A 19483-nucleotide genomic window follows, 5' to 3' on the forward strand; every position below is an offset into this window, starting at 1 on the left:
TGTTTTCTAAATCCCCAATATTAAGAGGGTTATAATATAGAAATATTCTGGTCCATACTTCCTGTAGCTTTAACTGGGTAAATATAAGACTTAACCACTTTAGGCCTCAGTTTCCCCATCTAAAAATGAGTTCTTTGTTCTAGGCTTCCCTCCAGTGCAGTAATGCTGGACAGTCATATCATTCTGTACTGGCCTTTCCCCAACTACTGGGGAGTTATGGCCTCCCAAATACCCTCAAGCCTTTGTTTGGGACTCGGGGTGAGCTAAGACCCTGGTGTCTGATCAGGAGCATCACTCAGGTGTGCTTAGGGAAGCCCAACAGCTGCCTCTCAGCCCTCTGCTTTTGTCTTTTGCACTGCCTTCCACGGACCAGGGCAATACGGATGAGAAGGAGCAAGATCTCCTCTCCTCGGCCTCTCATGTTTTCTTATAGAGGGAACTTAGAAAAAGGTGTTTCCTGTGAGCGTGAGCATAACAATGACAACGTGGGAGGAAAGGCCATCTGAATCCCGTATGAGAGCTTCAAGCACTTGGGGGACAGGCAGTTCAGTGACCACATACACAAAAGTGAAGCAGGTAAAGAAAAACACCCACAAAGGGGGAGTCTGAGTGAGAGCAACCAAAAAAGGAAATCCTGCGGGATCCCTGGATCCCTTCGCTTATATGTGAACATTTCTATAGGAAATGGTAAACTGAAGTCTAGCCTGCAAAGGACAGACAACCTGTCTAATGCTGCCGTGGACCGTTCAAACAGCTTCAAAGACCCATCTCGGGGCAGACGTGGCTACTCTGCTCAGACCGCCAGGCCTCTATGATACGGGAGAAGCCGCTTGAGGTTGCAGCAGACACTTAATTCCCTCAGACTGGCCCCATCCAAACCAGTGAGAGCTAACAAAGGTTGGCTTCTGCCAGCCTGGCTTTTGGAATCCCTGAGCCCACTCCATACCTCAAAGTCCAGGAGCACTTCTACTCTTTTTTTTTTTCCTAACAAATTTACAAGACAGTTGAGAGCTAAATGACCTGCCTGGGGTCACACAGCTAGTAAGTGTCAAGCTAACTCAGGTCCTCCAGACTCCAGAGACAATGTTCTAACCAATGCACCATCTGGCTGCCCCCCGGAGTGCTTCTTTCTGGTGCCCCCAAATCAGACTTGACCCCATTTGTCTAAAGATGCTTCACTTGCAGTTGGATCTTGTCAATATGTGCAAAGCCCTGTGCTGCAGCTGCAGTCTGGGCCCAGCTTCTGCCCTCTGTTTCAATCCCTTCTAAAAGAAGCTTTGGTTTGGGTCTGAGCAGAGGCTGGATAACCACGTGTCCCTGCCCACCCCTTTCCAGGGTCTCTTTCTAGGCTCTGCCTCCTGCCTAGAACAGTAGGAAGTCTGCCTTCTGGCCAACAGCCCCAGCTCAGCCACTAAACCTTCATAACCAAAGGCCAAGCGTAAGCCAAATCCTTGGCTTGCATCACAGACACTCAGGGCCAAAGGCTCTTTCAGCACCTCATGCTCCCTTACAGAGGTTGAACCCGGCTTGGAGGCCAAGCTGGGCATTGGGGTCTCCTGGAGCAGAGAAGTAGAAAACCTGCTTCCTCAGGCCCCTCAATGTTCTTCCTCCAAGGTTGGCAGGAGAACCTGCTCCCAAGGGTTAAAGAGCCCACTCTGTAGCTCCGAATGCTGCCCTGTGGCCTCCACAGTCTGGAAACCCGAGGGCCATTCCCAGGGCCACAGAGTCGGCTCTTTCCAGACGCCTCAGAGCCTTTGCTCTCCAGCCTTGCCTGCCCAACTTCACTGTCCAATTTCACATTCGTCTTCAATTCTATAAGCTTCCTCAGATCCTCAAATCTCCCCTCAAGACCTTAAGCTTTCAGCCCCTCCTCTTTCTCGCAGACATTTCCAAGAAGTCAGCCCATAGATGACCCAAAGGGCACCCAGAAGGCAGCATCTCTGAAGGCTCAGCCCTTCCGATTTCTCTCTGAGGACCCCAAAAGCAACAAAAGCATCATCAGCTTTGTCCCCACTTCCCTCTTAGATTTGATAACTGCTGGGCCTCAAACCGTCTGCAGGCCAACCCTCAGGAGATCCGTGCGGACAGTAGCCCTCCTTGCCCTGCCCTGCTCCTGTGCCAGGTCTGGCCACGGGCTCTGGATCAGGCCATGAGCTGTCTGCCAGTCTCTCCTCCGGCTCTTCACCTTCTAATCCACGTCTTGGAGAACAAGAATCTTTTCTCTAAAACCTTAAACATAATCTTAATGCCTCTTTCTTGCTCTGAAATCTCCAAGGCCTGCCAGTTGCCTTCTGAATTAAATCAAAATTCTTCCCACATGCATTAACTGTTCCTCCTTCCCCTTGCGGGTGCCCTCATTTTCTATTACACCCAGGTTCAAATTCTCTGCTTTGGTTGGGCACCTGCCAGACATGTTGGAGGTCACTGAATTGCCTGAGGAGGGCTGATTGTTAAATTTTCAGTATAAACATTTACACTTTTGAAATCAGCCAGTGCCCGATTTGTTGACTGTCCAGATTTTAATGTTTTATAAATAATGTTTTTTATAAATATATATATATTTAAATATAAATAATATATATAAAATATAATGAAGACATATTATACTTAATAATGGCTGCATTTGGGGGGCACCTAACGGCTAAGTCTTTGTTAGCATAACCCCAGTGCCTCTGTAACTTCTGCCTCTGAGCTGTTTCATGTATCAGTTCATAGAATTACCTAATGTGAAACTGAGAAAAGGAATGAATCTTGGAGATAACATAATCCAACCCCCTCATTGTCATAAAACTAATACGGCGCTTTAAGGTTTACAAGGCACATCAGTGACTTGTGTGCGTATGATTCTGATTTTAAAGCTTTGCTAAGAGATCAATCTGTGGCTACTGTCCCATAGTTCCTGGAGGCTAGAAACCCTGCTTTAACCTCACACACAGTCGTAAAGCTCTGCAAAAAAAAAACAACGTTGCTGCTTGTTTGCAAGTCCAGCCCTAGAGAGAAACACTTCCCAGAAAACACCAGTAGGGGAAATTGGGGGGGCCCCCTTTACCCGATTCCACCAGTGTCCTGTCCTAGGCACCTCTTAACCTTCTCTCACATAGCAAGTGCTAACGACAGGCTTACTGATTACAAATGACATAAAATCATTCTAAGTGGGAGGAGTTTTCCTCATGTCCTAGGGATGTGGGGTAACAACTACAACAAAAAAGGATTTGAAATGATTTCGATATGGTCCTAGAGGAAGCGAGATGCCCTTATTCCCCTATATGTCACTGGTACCCCCCCCAGAGTCTGTGTGGAAGAGGGACTCCCCCAGAAGCAGAGCTTGGGTGGCCCGAGTGTCTAAAGTGCCAGTGCAGCTGCCGGCGGCCTTCTCAGGCCTGGGAGGACTGATCCATCGCCAAAGACAGTCTGTCCCCTGCATCATTCAAAGGATATGGAGGCTGTGGAGATCCTGCTGGTCTGGTTGGGATGGAGCTTGTGGCAGGGACACAGAGCAGCTGCTGGAGTGAGGGTCAGCTCCCCCAGTACGCCCATGGCAGGTTCCTCATCAGGAATGACAAGGGCAACAGGATGACCCAGAACGGGGTGGATTCTGCTGCAGACTTGTCGGGCCCCTGAAAATCCCTGCCTGGTGACAGAAAACAAGAAAGGCAACGTGTTAGGGCATTTTTCCCCTAAGGATATGGCTCCAAAAAACCCATTTGTGAAGCTCCCTCTAAGCGCTCAGACACACTCATATACAGGCCCACACAGCTACTCTACTCATACCCTCACATATACAAGTGCACACACAACACTCACACACATACGCACTCACACATCCCATTCTCTGCCTGTGGTCGGCTCAGTTGGCTCAGTGCCCCACCGAGGGTGCCACCAATCTTGGTATTGTGGGGATGGTCCCGCCCCCCTTTCAGATTTCTTCTGAGAATGTTTATACTCCGGTGGGCTGCACCGGAGGGCCTGTGGGGTCCCTCCTGCCTTGGAGGCCCCAGGAGCCCAGGCCCTGTTCCTGCCAGCACCACCAGCAGCTTCCCTTTCCCAAAAGGAATGTCTGCCCTCTCCACCACCAGCTCTGTTTTCCAAGCAGTGACAGTCGGCGGGGCAGTTTGCATGAGCGCCCACAACCCGCTCGGCCGGCCAGAGTCAGGCTTGGGAAGGCCCCTGAAATAACTTTGTCTACACAGTATACACCCTCAGTCCAGATGCTTTTTATGTCGCTGGGAAAATTCCATCTCCTAAGACGCACAGGCTAAGTCAGATCATCTCCTCTCCTCAGGAAGAAGCACATTGAGGGTAAAATTAAGTGGCTACTCTCCCACTAACAAGTCTGTCCTATAGAAGGAAATGTCATCGAGGCCCTTTCTTCCCTCTGCCTTAAACCACTTTCCTCTCAGCACTGGCTCAAATAATTGCCTGAGGGCAGCTCAGTTAGGAGAAAGCTCATGGTTCAGACCTGAGAGACTCCAAGAATTTGGGAGAAGGGAGGGGAATAGGCATTTATACAGCACATATCATGTGCCAGGCACCAGGTTAAGCACTTTACAAATCTCTCATTTGATCCTTACAACCACCCTAAAAAGTAAGTGCTGTTATTATCCCCATTTTGCAGCCGAGGAGATCGAGGCAAATAGGTTAGGTGACTTGCCCAGGGTCACACAGCTAGTGTCTGAGATCAAATCTGAACTCAGGACTTCGTGAGTCCACAGTCTACTCCTGTGACTTGTGCAGGGCCTCCTCGGTCGGCACATGTCCCCTCTTTAGAGAGATCTGAGGGCATCCTCACCAGTGCTCTCAGTACCAGGACCAAGAGGATGCCCCCTTGCCAACTTAGCTCAGCAAATCCTCCCACAAGAGATCAGACACATCTCTGCCCTAGAGCTTGAAGAGTAACACAAACTCTCACCTCAGAGTGCTAACTGTGATACAGTCGGGACTGGGGGTGAGAAGCTGCACTAAAAAAGCCTTCAGGGGCCACAGCCCAGATTTTAGGTTTTCTAACTCACTGAGGGTCTTGGCAGGGAGGAGGGCAGCACTTCCATGAAGTCAAACTGCCAAAGGCACCTCCCATCCCAAGAACCTTCCTCTTTCCCAGGTCACAGATGGGAGAGAAACAGAGCTTTTCCTTCACCTCCTATAGTGGTGCTGATTGGTGAGCAGGCCAATCCCATTTAGCAGCTTCGCAACAGGCTCCTTCTCTTTCCTGGGAAAGACAGACACGAGTCAAAGCTCCAACGGGTCACCAGCCAGCAGCTCCCACATCTCGTTCCAGCTCACAGCAGAGGCTCTTGGGCTGCCACCTCACAAGATTCTTTCCACATCCTGGTCAGGCTGGTGACTGGTGAGCTGTGGGCGCAGGGGCTACTTGTCAGGGCATGAGAAATGGCACCACCTCTGCTGCCAGAAAGGGCCTTACCCAAAGGTGTCCTCGGAGAGGACTCCATTCACCTTCACACACAAGCGGAATCTGACCTGCAAACAAATGAAGCTGGAGTAGAGCAAAGGCTGACAGGAGACGACACCTCCCAGCCCACCCACAGCGGCCCCCCTCACGACACAAAGCATTTCCAATCCAATCCAACAAAGTGCTGTGCGCTAGGCCCTGGGAACAAAAGAAATCCAACAAGATGAAGGGAACGGGCATTTATTTAGCACCAACTGTGTGTGTTGGGCACTGGACCAAATGCTTTTTACAATTATCTAATTTGACCTTCACAACAGCCCTGTGAGATAGTGCTGTTATGATCCTCATTTGAGGGAACTGCGGCAGACAGAGGTTAATACCTTACTCAGAGTCAGACAGCTAATAAATGTCTGAGATGACATGTGAACTCTGGTCTCCCTGACTCCATTGTTAACTGTGGGTTAGGGCTGGGGGAAATTGGGAAGGACTTTCCATAGGAGTAACATTGATGTGGGTAGAAGCTGTGTATAGAGGGCACAGGGGTAGCTTATGCCAAAGTGCCAGTAAGGAAGACCAGGAGCAGCAGCTAAGCAAATGGGGCCTAAGCTGGGAAAGGTGGGCTGGAGAACACGCAGGCAGATAAGGAGCAAGGGGCAAGGAAGGGAAGAGTCCGGAAAAGATGAATTCAAATCCAGTCTCAGAGCTGTGCGACCTTGGTCAAGCGACTTCACCCATCTGCCTCGATTTCCTCAAATTTAAATGCAGATAAAAATAGCATTCGTCTCACAGGTTTGTTATAGGGATCAATGAGATACTTATGAAGAGCATTTAGCACAACACTCGTTCCCCTCTCCCTCTTAGTAGGGACTCTTTCTAAGGTACACTGAAACCAAACCAGCTCAAACTAAAAACCAGTAGCATCTCTAAGACACACAAACAGACCCTCCTATTTTCAACCATGGAGAATCTCCAGCAAAAGAGATGACTTTCTCCTCCCCCCACCTCCCGCAGCCACTGCCCAGTTGCCCACAGCAACATCATGCTAATCAACATGTTACCTTTGGGTGCACTATGCTGGTTTTGTGCAAAAACTGCTTTATAACCAGACAATCTGTCATCAAATTTGCGGGCTTTTCATCAACCTGTTTAAAAAAACACACACAATAGTCCAAACCCTCAGATTACAAATGTGCCAACATATGGCGCTGTTTCTTGGACGAGAATGAATATTTCACATGAAGCTGTTTGAACATTCAGAGAAAAACAAAATTAAAACCATTGGGGTGGCAAAATGAGAAGGCAGGCAGAGGCTGACAGATCCCTGGAGGAGGGAAGGCCCTTAAAACCTCTTCTCAATAGCTTGAACCTGACACATTAAAGGCAAAAGGTTGCTTGCAAAGTATGTAAACAAAGCCATGATTGAGGAAGATAGTCCTCTGGGGTAGAGAAGTAATATGAGAAAATACTTGTAAAGCACTTTACAAATCTTAAGATTATCTATAAATGCTAGCTGTCATTAGTAGATAATGGACTGAAGGAAACAATGCTTAGAAACAAGATCTTCCTCCTGGTTCACACAGGAGCTGATTCCTCCCAATGTTTTAAATAAATTCCCAGAACTAGCTGATTGGCTTAAAAGGCCTAGTTATTTCTCTGCCTTTCAAACATTAAAAAAAAAAACAAAAAAAAAAACCACACAAAATATAAATTGGAATAGCATTAAGAGGACCTTTAAGCTCGCTTAGCCCAACTCCTAATTTTTACAGATCAGGAAAATGAGACCTAGTGAAGCGTGTCCAACATCACCCAGTTCTCAATAAAACACAGCTCTGAAATGCGTAAAAAGACAAGGGAAAGAGTCAGGGCTAGGAAACATAATGAAAGTCCCCGTTGGGGAAGAAGGAATGTCCCAAAGCAATCTTGTGGCTAAGTAGGTCATAAAATCTGTGTTTTTCTTATGGCTCTCATCATGGAGGAGCCCCAGGGCTTTGTAAATACATGGCTAATCATGAAAGGAAGCTCGTGAGGTTGCCAGGTAACATGTAACTAGGTTTCCTTTTCCAGCTTTTTTCTTCTTTTCCCCAGCAAAGAGCCCCACTCTACATTTCCTAAAAGTATTCTGCTGCTGGAACAGCTTGGGACACCCCCTTCCTATGGGCAAGAAATGCTACTGGCACTAGGTACCAGGTCCCCTAGAAAGAAGCGGTCAAGTGACCCACGGCCTGGATTCTCTGCCCTCGCTGTTTATAATTATTGCCGGTGTTTGCCGTGGCGAGCCATGTTGCTAATGTGATTGTTGTTTTCAGACTTTGGACTAGCCTAGTGATTTCCATTTGTTTTGAGCATGAATACCTCTTTCTAAAGTCAAAAAACTTTAGTAATTAGTGTCTGAACTATTTTTGAACCATTAGTATAATTGAGGAAATAGATGAACATTTCAGTAACATTTTTAAATGATTTTGTATTAATCACAATATTCACAGACATTTGAAAAACATTGCTACGCATTATAAATATACATGTGTATATGAGGGACATTATTCAAATTATAGTCTATGTTTATCATTCTGAAAATGTTGGGGATAAAGATGGATGAATGACAAATTTATTGTGTGCCAAAGCCTTCGGTTGTCAAAATGACCATCCTTGATGTGTACACGGATTTGATAATATCTTAAAATAATTCCCAGGGGAAAAGTAGTTCCCAGGTAGATAATAACTGGTTTTTACTCCTGGGATATCTACCAAGTCCCTCCTGGCCACCTGGCAGTCCTGAGAAACAGCATGCTTTGGGGTTTTTCTTGGCAGAAGAATATTCTAACCCATTGCCCTACAGCGTGGCTAATGGTCAGACTCTAGGAAAGCAGGTGGCCCTCGGGACATGCAGGGCCAGATTAGGAATTCTACACTAATGGGAAGGAAATCACATTCAGGGTGAGAGCACAAGAGCCATATTCATCCAGCCAATAGCAGCCCACCGGCAGAGCTGTCCTTCAGCACCGAGTCAGTAAACAGGGTCAGGGTCTAATCAGGTGTTAGGCCTGTGGGTAACAGCAGACAATGGGGATGGGCCAATGACAGTTGGACTTGCCCTTCTCCTTCCTTTCTACCGTTTCAACACAAAGGGTCCATGAAGGGCGGCTAGTTGGTGTAGTACCAAGTAGGTGAAGTATGACCCGAGTTCAAATTTGACCTCAGACATTTAACACTTCCTGGCTGTGTGAGCCTGGGAAAATCGCTTGATCCCAATTACCTCAGCAAAAAAAAAAAAAAAAGGGGGGGGGGCGGGGGAATCCATGTGTTCCCTGAGGATTAAAAAGGCCAGTCACTGCTACTCTGGGAAGGCGCAGCTCTCCCAAATCTTATCACTATTCTATAACTGACTGTGTGGCCCTCAGCAAGTTGCTTTACCTCTATGAGCCTCAGTTTCTTGCTTGGTAAAATGTGCTTATACATTCAATTCCTACCTCACAAGTATGGCTGCAGTCAGAAAATGGCAGGTGCTTTTCAAACCTTCACATGCAGAACTTGCAGAATACAAACTTACACAGGAATTAGGTTAAGATACACGTCATCCCCGTTGTCCTTACTGCTATGGGGCTGTCCTACACATGCTTTCAGTGAAGCTACAAAAGATTCCAACTCCCTTCTAAAAAGGGGTTCTTTAATGCCATCGCAATAAGGGCCTGCAGGACCTTCCTCACTTGTTCATCCGAGTCACCACCACATCCAAAGACTTCAACAGGGACACACAGGCTTCGAAGCAGCAATTCAACAACTCTGGGGACAGAGTCAAGGTCATGGTCATCAAAGACAGGGATATACAAAGGCTATGGGGCTTGGCTTCATCACCTTCCCCAGCCTGTACCAAGGATGGCAGGCTGGTCAGAAATGGATGAGTGACAGATCAAAATGGACCATGGGGGAAAGGTAATTCCTTTGGTAGCAGAGACGGGGTTCTGGCTACTCCAGAAGGAACTGTGACAGGGATCATGGCAGGACAAGTAGGGAAAGGGAACACGAGTACAGAAACTATTGTGGCAGAGGCCAGGGCGATGATGACTGTGCCTCGGGAGTCTTGGAGGGGGACACAGATGACAACCAAGCTGACCTGGGCCATGCAACATAAACATTCTGACTCTAGCTGGTCCTTACTTGCAACATCAATTTTTACAAAAAATTTTTGGGGACCTTACTAAAACAATTCCTTTAGAACAACTCTCCCCTTCTTGCCCCTCCACTGGTCTCTTCTACATAGGGCACGTGGGATATTCAGGGAAGACTAGCACCTCTAGCGTAATGGCTTCCCGAGCTATTTTCAGGACTGCTCTTCCACCTGTGGTGCCCAACCCATCCCCCAGCAATTACCTGTGCTTCAAAAAGCTGTAGCACACACAACGGTAGTCCCACCCCAATAAAACCATTTTTTAAGCAGATAGATCAAATCAGGTAAGGGTAACTAACAGGCCTCAGACCTCTTGGTGAACTTAGGCGGTGTCTACCCTGAACATCTGAAGACTTTCCTCGGCAGAATGGGTAGATGAGAACAATCTGTTCCAACAGCCGTGAAGGCGGCTGAACGGGATGCCATGAAGTGCTCAAAGCTCGCCCAGTGCTCGAAGACACCAATGTCTTCTGCTACATCTCAGGCTACTTCCAGTCATTTTGGCTTTTTTCTTTTCACTGGACTTTAATGACTCATGAAGAAAGAGTGAGGCTGATGACTTTGTGCAGCTCTGCCTCCCTTAAATCCAATTTACGCGTGAGTCAAGACAGCACTCTGTTATGTCACTGGTCCTCTTTAAAATGAAGGACAAACAAGAAATTTGCTATGTGCTGGCCTGGAGACATCTAATAAGATGATCCACATATTAAGAAAGCTCCAGTCATTCTTAGGGGTTTTAAAATCCATTTGGAAGAGTTATTTGTGCCTCTAGATAACACAATCAAGCTCCTTTTAGTTTATAGACTTTCTGGCCTTAGCTTAGTTTTGCTTCAGCTGAAAAAAAATTGGCCAAGGCCACAATAATGGCCTTGCCTTAGCAAGCAGGTGGCTAGTCTCGTTGGTCTGCCTGACTTAGGAATAAACGTTTTTTGCTTTTTAATTTTTATTTTCAGTTCCAAATGCTTATCCTCCCTGTATCCCTTCCTCTACTCATTGAGAAGGCAGGAAATATGATACCCATTATACAGATGAAGTCACGCAAAATATTTATCTATTGGTCATGTTGCCAAAAATAAAGAGAAAAACACTTCTAACTGCACCCCAAGGTCATCAGTGCTCTATCTGGAGGTGGATAGTATTTTTTCATTAAGAGACCTTTGGAACTATCTTAAGTCACTATATTGATCAGAATAGCTAAGTCTTTCACAGATAATTATTAATATTGCTATCACTATATAGATTCTTTTGGTTCTCTTCATTTTATTTTACATCAGTTCATAGAAATCTTTTCAGATTTTTATGAAACCATCCCCTTCACTTTTTCTTATAACACAATAATCTCATCACATTCACACAGCACAACTTGTTCAGCCATTACCCAACTGAGAGGCATCCTCTCAGTTTCCAACTTTTTGCCACCACACAGAGTTAGAGTTTTGCACACATGGATACAAAAAAGTCTCCTTTCTTTGATCTCTTTGGGAGAATAGCCCAAATAACAGAATTGTTGAATTAAAGGATCTGCACCATTCAACACCTTTTAGGGCATAGTATCCAAATGGCTTTACAGAATGGTTAGACTAGTTCCACAGTTCTACCAACAGGGCATTAATGTATTTGTCTGCCCACAACCTTTCCAGCATTTGTCACTTTCCTTTTCTGTCATATTAACCAATCAGGTGTGAGGTGGTACCTCAGAGTTGTTTTAATTTTGATTAATTTTTAATGACAGAATTGTTTCCATATGGATATTGATAGGTTGGGTTTCTTTTTTAAGTCCATTTATTTATATCCTTTGACCATTTGTCATTTGGAGGAAAGAAGGTATTTTAAAAAAATACTAATCCTTATAAATTCTCTAAGGATAGATCTGACTTATCATGAGAAGTTTTTGAAAACATTTGTCAATACCTTTTTTTTTTTTTTTTAAATTTGAAGAGGAAGCCTTGTATTTAGGCTATGCTAAGTAACAAGGCAGATGAAATAGTTTCACACTGATAGTAACACTCCAAAGCACTTTTATGATCTCCTAAAGGCTATTTATAGGCCAAAAACTAAAAGTGTTTCTCAAGTACTAAGTGCTGACGGAGCCGTGTTGATTAGAGTGATAAGGACATGATCCTGGAGAGAAGAGCCAAACACCTCCAAACTGTTCTCAACAAACTATCATCAAAATCAGTGCTGAACTACACCCAGCAAAAGAACTCTGGGAGATGACTAAGAACAGTTACACAGAATTCCCAATCCCTCTATTTTTGTCCACCTGCATTTTTGATTTCCTTTACAGGCTAATTGTACACCGTTTCAAAGTCCGACTTTTTGTACAGCAAAATAACCGTTTGGACATGTATACTTATTTTGTATTCGATTTATACGTTAACATATTTAACATGTATTGGTCAACCTGCCATCTAGGGGAGGGGGTGGGGGGAAGGAGGGGAAAAATTGGAACAAAAGGTTTGACAATTGTCAGTGCTGTAAAATTAAAAAGCTATTAATATAAAAAAAAAAATCAATGCTGAAGCTACTGACCATATACCCTCTCTAGCTGAATTCCCAACTGAAGAAGAATTTTGGATGCCATTAGGCTCCTTTTGTGTGGCAAAGTGCCTGGTGCCTATTCCAGGAGAGATCTACAAGGCCCAGGGAGTCCATTTTTGTCCTTCTCTATGAAAGTAAATAGATTGTGTCCTGTGACAATCATTGGTGGGGTTTGGGTCTCTCTTGGTCACTGCTGACATGATTTTTGCCAGAGCCCTTCTTAATTGGCTGATTCTTCTGGCCTGGAAGATGGTCACCTACCTGAGAGCTAGTGTGGTTTCAGAAAGGGCTAGGGAATGGCCAATATGGCATATGCAGCCCAACGATTCCAGTGTTGGTGTTTTTGTTCTTTAAATATAATAATAGTTCTCTCTGGGAGAAAGCAGGTTTCTCAGGGAGGTTTTCTGGAGGCAGCCTTAGTTTCAGTTACAAGTAAATAATTACTCCAAAATCGCAGCCAGCTGATAAAAGTTCAGATCTTTTATTGTGTCCTTCAATATAGCCCAATTAGCTCAGGCCTCTCTGCTTGGTTCCAAGAGCTCTTGCAGCTTTGTCCTTGGCTTCTGCCTCTGCTTTCTTCAGCCTCCAGCCAGCACCAAATTGGAAGATGCAATGAGTCTCTCTTGCCTCAAAGAGGGGCTTGTGGGCTTCCCCCCAGAGTGCTCCTCTCTGACCCCTGGGAATGTTCCCAAGTAACTCTTTCAAGTGGTTCACTGGAGCTGTATTTATGCTGCTTCTCCGAGAGTGGGATTGTGGGATATCTCCCAGCATGCTCTCTGACCCTAAGAACTTCAAGGGAGGTGTGAATTCAGATATCTCTTTCTAAACCCTGAAATCTCCCAAACATGTGAACTCCAATGAGTACTTAAATATTTCTTGCTTGTATAACTCTCTAAAGGTGTCAACACAAGCATCGTTTCTATCAGTTGCACTTAGTACCTTGTTTCAAGTTCTGGCCCAAAATATCTCCTTCTAAGATCAAATCAATCATATTGAACCATGCTAAATTAGATAATTATTGTCTCTATCAACTCTAATGGCTTAACACTTTGTAAAGATTCCAACATTCCAGGAGAAATGTTAGGACCTGATCTAAGACCTTTGACTCTGTTGGTCATGGAGGTCTGTGGAAGATAATGGCCACATTTGGTTGCCCAGAGTTCATCAGTACTGTACATCCATTTCAAGATGGATGTGCTTGCCCAGGTTCTGGATAATGCACAATGCTTTCAAGTTTTCCCAGTCACCAATGGAGTGAAGCAAAGTTGCTTGCTTGCTCCCATACATGTTTTTAGCATATCATCAGACACCTTCAATGAGGATGAAAATGGCACCAAGTCAATACAACACCAATGGCCAATTATTTAACTTCAAAAGGCTGCAAGCCAAGACTAAAGTGAAGGGGGAAGAGGTGCGTGATTTTTTTTGCCTGCAGATGTTTATGTACTCAATGCAACAAAACAGGGATCAATTCTCTACTGCTAACGCTCATTTTGCCCCAATAATTATATTGGCTCAAGAAAATATAGGGTCTCTGTCAGCCAGCACTACACCATCCATCCACGGAACCACTGGTTGCCAATAGAGAAATTCTGAATACCGTGGCTATGCTCCCTTATCTTGGCAGTATATTTTCCAGGAATATACACATAGATGATGATATTATTGCACACATTGCCAAAGAGAGCTCAGTAGTTAGAGGCTCTGAAGTAAACTGTGGGAGAGAAAATGTATTAGACTGCCTACCAAACAAAGTCTACAGGGCCCCTGTGCTGACCTCACTATGGCACGCCTGTATAACCTAGACAGTATACCTGCACCAAGCCAAGAAACCGAGCTGCTATCGTTTGAATTGTCTTAGGAAGATTCTGAGGTTCACTCACCAAGCATTTAAACTGTACTGCAGAAAGCGTAACCCTAATGAGCTGTGCACATTGTCTGAATGCCAAACATATGATTACCTAAAAAGCCATTTTGCCCAGAATTCACACAAGGCAAGCACTCACACTGAGTCAGAAGAAGTGACACAAGGACACTCCTTAAAGTCTCTCTGAAGAACTTTGAAATGGATTGTGAGACGTGGGAGACGCTGGCAAAGAACCAGCCAACATGGCCTTCCCACATTAGAGAAGGGTCTGGGCTCTATGAGCAAAGCAGAATTGCAACAGTTCAAAATAAATGTGAGATGCCCAGGTTTAGAGACATCTCTACTCCACATATTCATGAGGATTATTTGTGCCTGATTTGCGGCAGAGCCTTCCCAGTTTGTATTGGTCTGATCAATCACAGTCGTACACACTGTAGCTTGACTCCAACATAGCAAAGCTGCTCTTCAAGAATGGACAACCAACCATTTTCAATCAGAAAGCAGAACAATGGAAACAATTTTTCATATATTTTGGAAAATAATTTCTCTAAATGTTAGTGATTAGACTCTTACAAGCCTCTTTTAACCACTCTTTCTAATGATTTCCCTTCCTACTGGTCAAAAGTGAATTTTAAGAAATGCTTCATTTAATCAAATAACTAAAAGGGTCTTCTACTCTAGTTTGATCATTATCCTAATCAATTTAGGGAGAATTCTTTCCTGGGTTTATTTTTTAAACATCCTAATTTATTATTTTCATAAATTCTTTTTCTTTTAAAATTTTAAGTTCTAAATTTCCTCCTTCCCACTTTCTCCCCCATTCACTGAGAAGGCAATATAACATCAATCACAAATATGAAGTTACACCAAATATTTCTATATTAGTCATATTTTTTAAAAAGCAAGAAAATAAAGAACATCCTACTTCAATGTGCACTTGAGTTCATCAGTTCTGTAAGGGGATAGCATTTTTTTTTTCATCATGAGTCCTCTGGAATTGTCTGGGATCATCATATACATCAGAGTTGCCAAGTACTTCATCATATCACTGATCATCATTACAACATTGCTATTACTGTGCACAAGAATCTCCTGGTTCTACTCATTTCACTCTGCATCAGTTCATACAGTCTTGTCTTTTTCCCCTTCTATAATCTCCCCCCCTCCCATTTCTTATAGCACAATCATACTCCATTACAATCACATGATACAACTTATTCAGTCATTCCCCAAATGATGAGCATCCCCTTCATTTCCACTACATAATCACAATTTGTCCCTTGGAATATCATTCCAAGCCCTCTGTTCTTTTAATTTGGAGCCTGTTAAATCTTGTAACTGTGACTCAACAGTATTTGATTTATTTCTTTCTGGCTGCTTGAAATATTTTCCTTTTAACCCAGGAGCGCTAGAATTTAGCTAAAATATTCCTAGTAGTTTTCATTTTAGGATCTCTTTCAAGACATGGTCAGTGGATATTTTCAATTTTTTATTTTACCCTTCTAGGTCTAAGACACTGGGGCCGATTGCCTTTATGATTTACTGAAATATGTCTAAGCTCTCTTTGACTATAGGTTTCAGGTCCATAGTCCAATAAATCTAAATTGTCTCTCCTTACTCTATTTTCCAGGTCAGTCATTTTTCCAATGATATATTTCAAATTTTCTTATTTTTTTCCATTCTTTTGACTTTGCTATTTCTTGATGTCTCAAGGAGTCAATAGCATCCACTTGCCCAATTCTAATTTTTAAGCTATTATTTTCTTCAGTGACATTTTATACCTCCTTTTCCATTTGGTCAATTCTGTTTTGTAAGGTATCTCTTTTGGGGATATTTTTGATGCCTTTTTGCCAAGTTGTTAATTCTCTTTTCATAATTTTCTTTCATCAATCTCTTCCCCCCCTTCCATTTTTTTCCTATATCCCTCTTATCTCTAACTCTTCCAAGAATTCTTGTTGGATTTCGGTCCAATTAGAATTTTTTTTAAGGATTTAATTGTAGCTGTTTTCTTCTGAATTTATGTCTTGGTCTTCCCTTCCATCATAATAGCTTTTTATGATCAAATCTTTTTTTTATATTTTTGATTTTTTCCAATCTACTTTTTTTTTTTTTTACTTTGAACTTTATGTTAAAGTTGAGCTTTAGAGATGGGGAAGCAATGTTCTAAACGTCAGGCCTTTTCACACTGCTGTTGTCAGAGCTAGTTCTGAGGAATCTGCAAATTTCAGGTATTTATTTCTAAGCTGGTATGATCCCAGGAGAGATATGGCCATTGCCCTCCATGGTCCTCATTATTCTGATCTTTACCCAGGAAGGGCCCTTGATCCCTTGTTGCTGCAAGCACTAGTACTCCACTTTGCTTTGGTAATATGACCACAGCCTCTGCTCCCTTGTGATTGATCCCCAAAGCTCCTCTCTACTCTGGAGTTGTCACCCAAAATTGAATATGTGTAGTAAATTTGTCAAATAGCGTAAATTGTACCCAGTAACAATAAAGGTCCTTTGAACATTCTTTCTGACCAGCTGTTTGAGCTCCTTACCATCTCTAGACTGAGAGCTTCAGAATCTGCCACTGTTCCCACATTTGGTAAGTTATTTTTAATTGTATGTTGCTATGGGCTCTGAACAGGCCTTCCCCCTGGTGCTACAGACTTCTCTTGCTAACCTCTTAAGTTTCCTTGGTCTACAAAAATGTTCCACCTGATCTTTTGTTGGCTATGCTGTTCCAAAATTTGATTTGAGGCAGCATTTTAATAAAGGAGAATATGGGGTGAATTTGGCAGGTTGTCTGCCTCTAATCCACAATATCTGGCAGGTATCTTGCTTTAAGAAAGTTGTTAGTTCTTCAAAAATGATGATATAAAAGATTTCAGTATTGGACCTTCTTTCCAAATTGATATTTTGAAAGACTGATAAGGTTTCTCATTCACAAGAATCTAAAGCCTTCAAATGAGGACATTTAGAAATTATGATTTTGTAATATTTTAAAAGGAGAAAGTGAGGGGATTAGTATGGTTCCGTACCTCCAGATGGGTCCTATGAAATGCCTAAGATCCAAAAGTGGAATCAAAAGACCTCCTAGGCAACAGTTATATGAATTCAGCCAATAATATTTTTAAAAATAAGCAATGAACAAATTGCTGCATAAATCTGCAGGAGACATCTGCAGAAACATAAGGGATTCTGATAGCAATGTGAGACAAGTCACCATTACTAGAAATTACAGCAGTGCTATACTTAAGGAGACTGCACTTAGTCACCTACATAAAGGGCAGCTAAGTGTTCCAATGGATAGAGCCCTAGGCTTGGAATCAGGAAAATCTAAGTTCAAATTCTGCCTCGGACACTTACTAGTTATGTATCCCTGGGCAAGTCCTGGGGATAATGATAGCACCTCCCTCCCAGGGTTCTGTGAAGATGAAATAATAATTGTAAAGTGCTTAGCATTTTATTGTATTATTGTAAAATGAGAAAAACGGAAGAGAAAGAACAAGACTCATGACAGAACCTTGGGAAACACCCATAATTAGGGTACATAATATATAGATGAAGAGCTAGTAAAGGAGACTGAAAAGAAGTAGTCAGACAGATTGGAAAAGAATCAGGAGAGAGCAGTCTCCTAAAAACTCAAGAAAAAAATATTCCTTTGGAACAATATCAAGGGTCATCAGAGGGAGAAAAATAAAATCAAGATTCTGTGAATGGTTGGTTGTGTTTCAGTGATACTGACAGAAGAAAAAAAGGAAAACTCAGAGGGGAGAACATCCCAGAGGAGAGGGTGGGCCGCAACAACTGGAACAGTAGGTAATGAAGGGCTTCAAAAGCCAAATTGCATTTTGTATTTGATTTTGGAGGCACCAGGGAGCCACTGGAATTTTTTGAGTAATGAAGTGACATGATGATAACTACATTTTTGGAGAATCCCTTTGGTGGCTGAATGGAGGATAGACTGGAGTTAAGAAAGACCTGAGGCAGGCAGGCCCACCAGCAACTACTGCAGTGGTCCAGGATGAAATGATAATGGCTTGTATCAGGATGGGGACAGTGCTGGAGGAGAGAAGAGGACATAATTGAAACATGTTGGGAAGGTAAAAATCAATAGAGGTTGCAAAGAGCTTGGATATGCAGGATGAGAGACAGTGAAACATCCTAGATAACTTAAGATTGTGAGCCTGAGGGACTGGAAAGAATGTTACAGCCCACTAAACTAACAGGGAAGATAGAAGATGAGGAGGGTTTATATACTGCATTGAAGAAGTCTATTGGACATCCAATTTCAAGACATCTAAAAGGCAGCTGGAGCTGGAAAACTGAAGGTGAATAAAAAGATTAGGGCAGATTTAAGAACCATCAGCACAGAGATAGTAATTAAATCCATGGGAACTGATGAAATCACCAGGTGAAATGGTCTAGAGGGAGAAGAGAAAGCAGCCAAGAAGGATACCTGAGGGATACCAATGTTAAAGGGCATGATTTGAAGTAGGAACCAATGACCAAAGGAGTGGTCAGATAGGTAAGTGCAGAACCAGGAGAGAGCTGTTTCCTGAAAACCTAGAGAGAAAAAGAGTGTCAAGGATAGAATGACGGACAGTGTCAAAGGTTGCAGAGAAGCCAAGGAGAATGAGGATCAAGAAAAGCCCATTGCACTAAAAGATCATTAGTAAATATGGAAAAAAATTAAGGTGAAAGATTAAAATCAAAAGCAGGATTATAAGGAGTTCAGAAAAGAGTAAGATAGAAAGTGATGGCTCCTACAGTGGATAGCCTCTAAAGTTCAGATACAAAGGGCAGAAGACAGACAAAAAGATGGACGTAAGGATGAAATGGGAGCTTTTTCAGGATTGGGGAGATATGGGCATGTTTGCAGCAGCAAGAAATGAGCCAGTAGAGAGGGAGAGTGAAAGTGAGACTATGGGGATGACCGAGGGGCCATCTGTTGGAGGAGAGTATGGAATGGGATCACTTGGGCCAACAGAGGGCTTTGCCTTGGTCAGAAGTCAGGCCACCTCATCATGGGACAGGGGGTGAAGGAGAGAGGGCTAAAAGGCGTCTGGGGGATAAGAGATGAGGAAGAGAAGAGGACACTCACAGCAAATAGCCTGCTTTTTTCTGCTAAATATGAGGCAAGGATCATAATTGAAAGAGTGGTAGGAGCCATGAGAGGTCTGAGAAGGGTTAAGAGTCTGGAAGAGCAGCTATGGAAAGTGGGAGAGGGAGGGGTAAAGGAGGTAGAATAAGATTGCCAGGAAGCAGTGAGGGCCCAGTGGGGGCTGTGCAATACAAAACTGCACAAATACGGGCAGCCAAGGGATAGAGCACTGGGCCTGAAGTCCAGAAGACTTGAGTTCAAATCCAGTTTTAGACATCTACTAGTTGTATGGCCCTAGGAAAGTCACTTCACTATGTTTGCCTCAGTTTCCTCACCTGCCAAATGAGAGAGAAAAGGACACAGCCAACCATTCTAATATCTTTGCCAAAAAAAACCCAAAATGGGGTCTCAGAG

At 43.5% G+C, this 19483-nt stretch overlaps 1 protein-coding gene across 3 annotated transcripts in view; it reads right to left on the reverse strand.

Annotated features, from left to right (window-relative positions):
- The window catches only part of C6H11orf80 (chromosome 6 C11orf80 homolog), a 64637-nt gene that overhangs the window by 11593 nt on the left and 33561 nt on the right, over positions 1–19483 (reverse strand). For all 3 annotated transcript variants that reach the window (XR_004230048.1, XM_031941679.1, XM_031941680.1), the window contains exons 5-8: positions 6466–6549; positions 5420–5475; positions 5135–5206; positions 3439–3631 (exon numbers count right to left, since the gene is read on the reverse strand). Coding sequence is in view for 2 of the 3 variants with exons in the window: in XM_031941679.1 (XP_031797539.1) it covers positions 3439–3631; positions 5135–5206; positions 5420–5475; positions 6466–6549 (405 nt within the window). In the remaining variant the exon portion in view is untranslated. The remainder of the gene's footprint in view (positions 1–3438; positions 3632–5134; positions 5207–5419; positions 5476–6465; positions 6550–19483) is intronic.

The sequence above is a fragment of the Sarcophilus harrisii genome, chromosome 6 (genome assembly GCF_902635505.1).
Source record: "Sarcophilus harrisii chromosome 6, mSarHar1.11, whole genome shotgun sequence".
In the NCBI taxonomy this organism is placed as follows: Eukaryota; Metazoa; Chordata; class Mammalia; order Dasyuromorphia; family Dasyuridae; genus Sarcophilus; species Sarcophilus harrisii.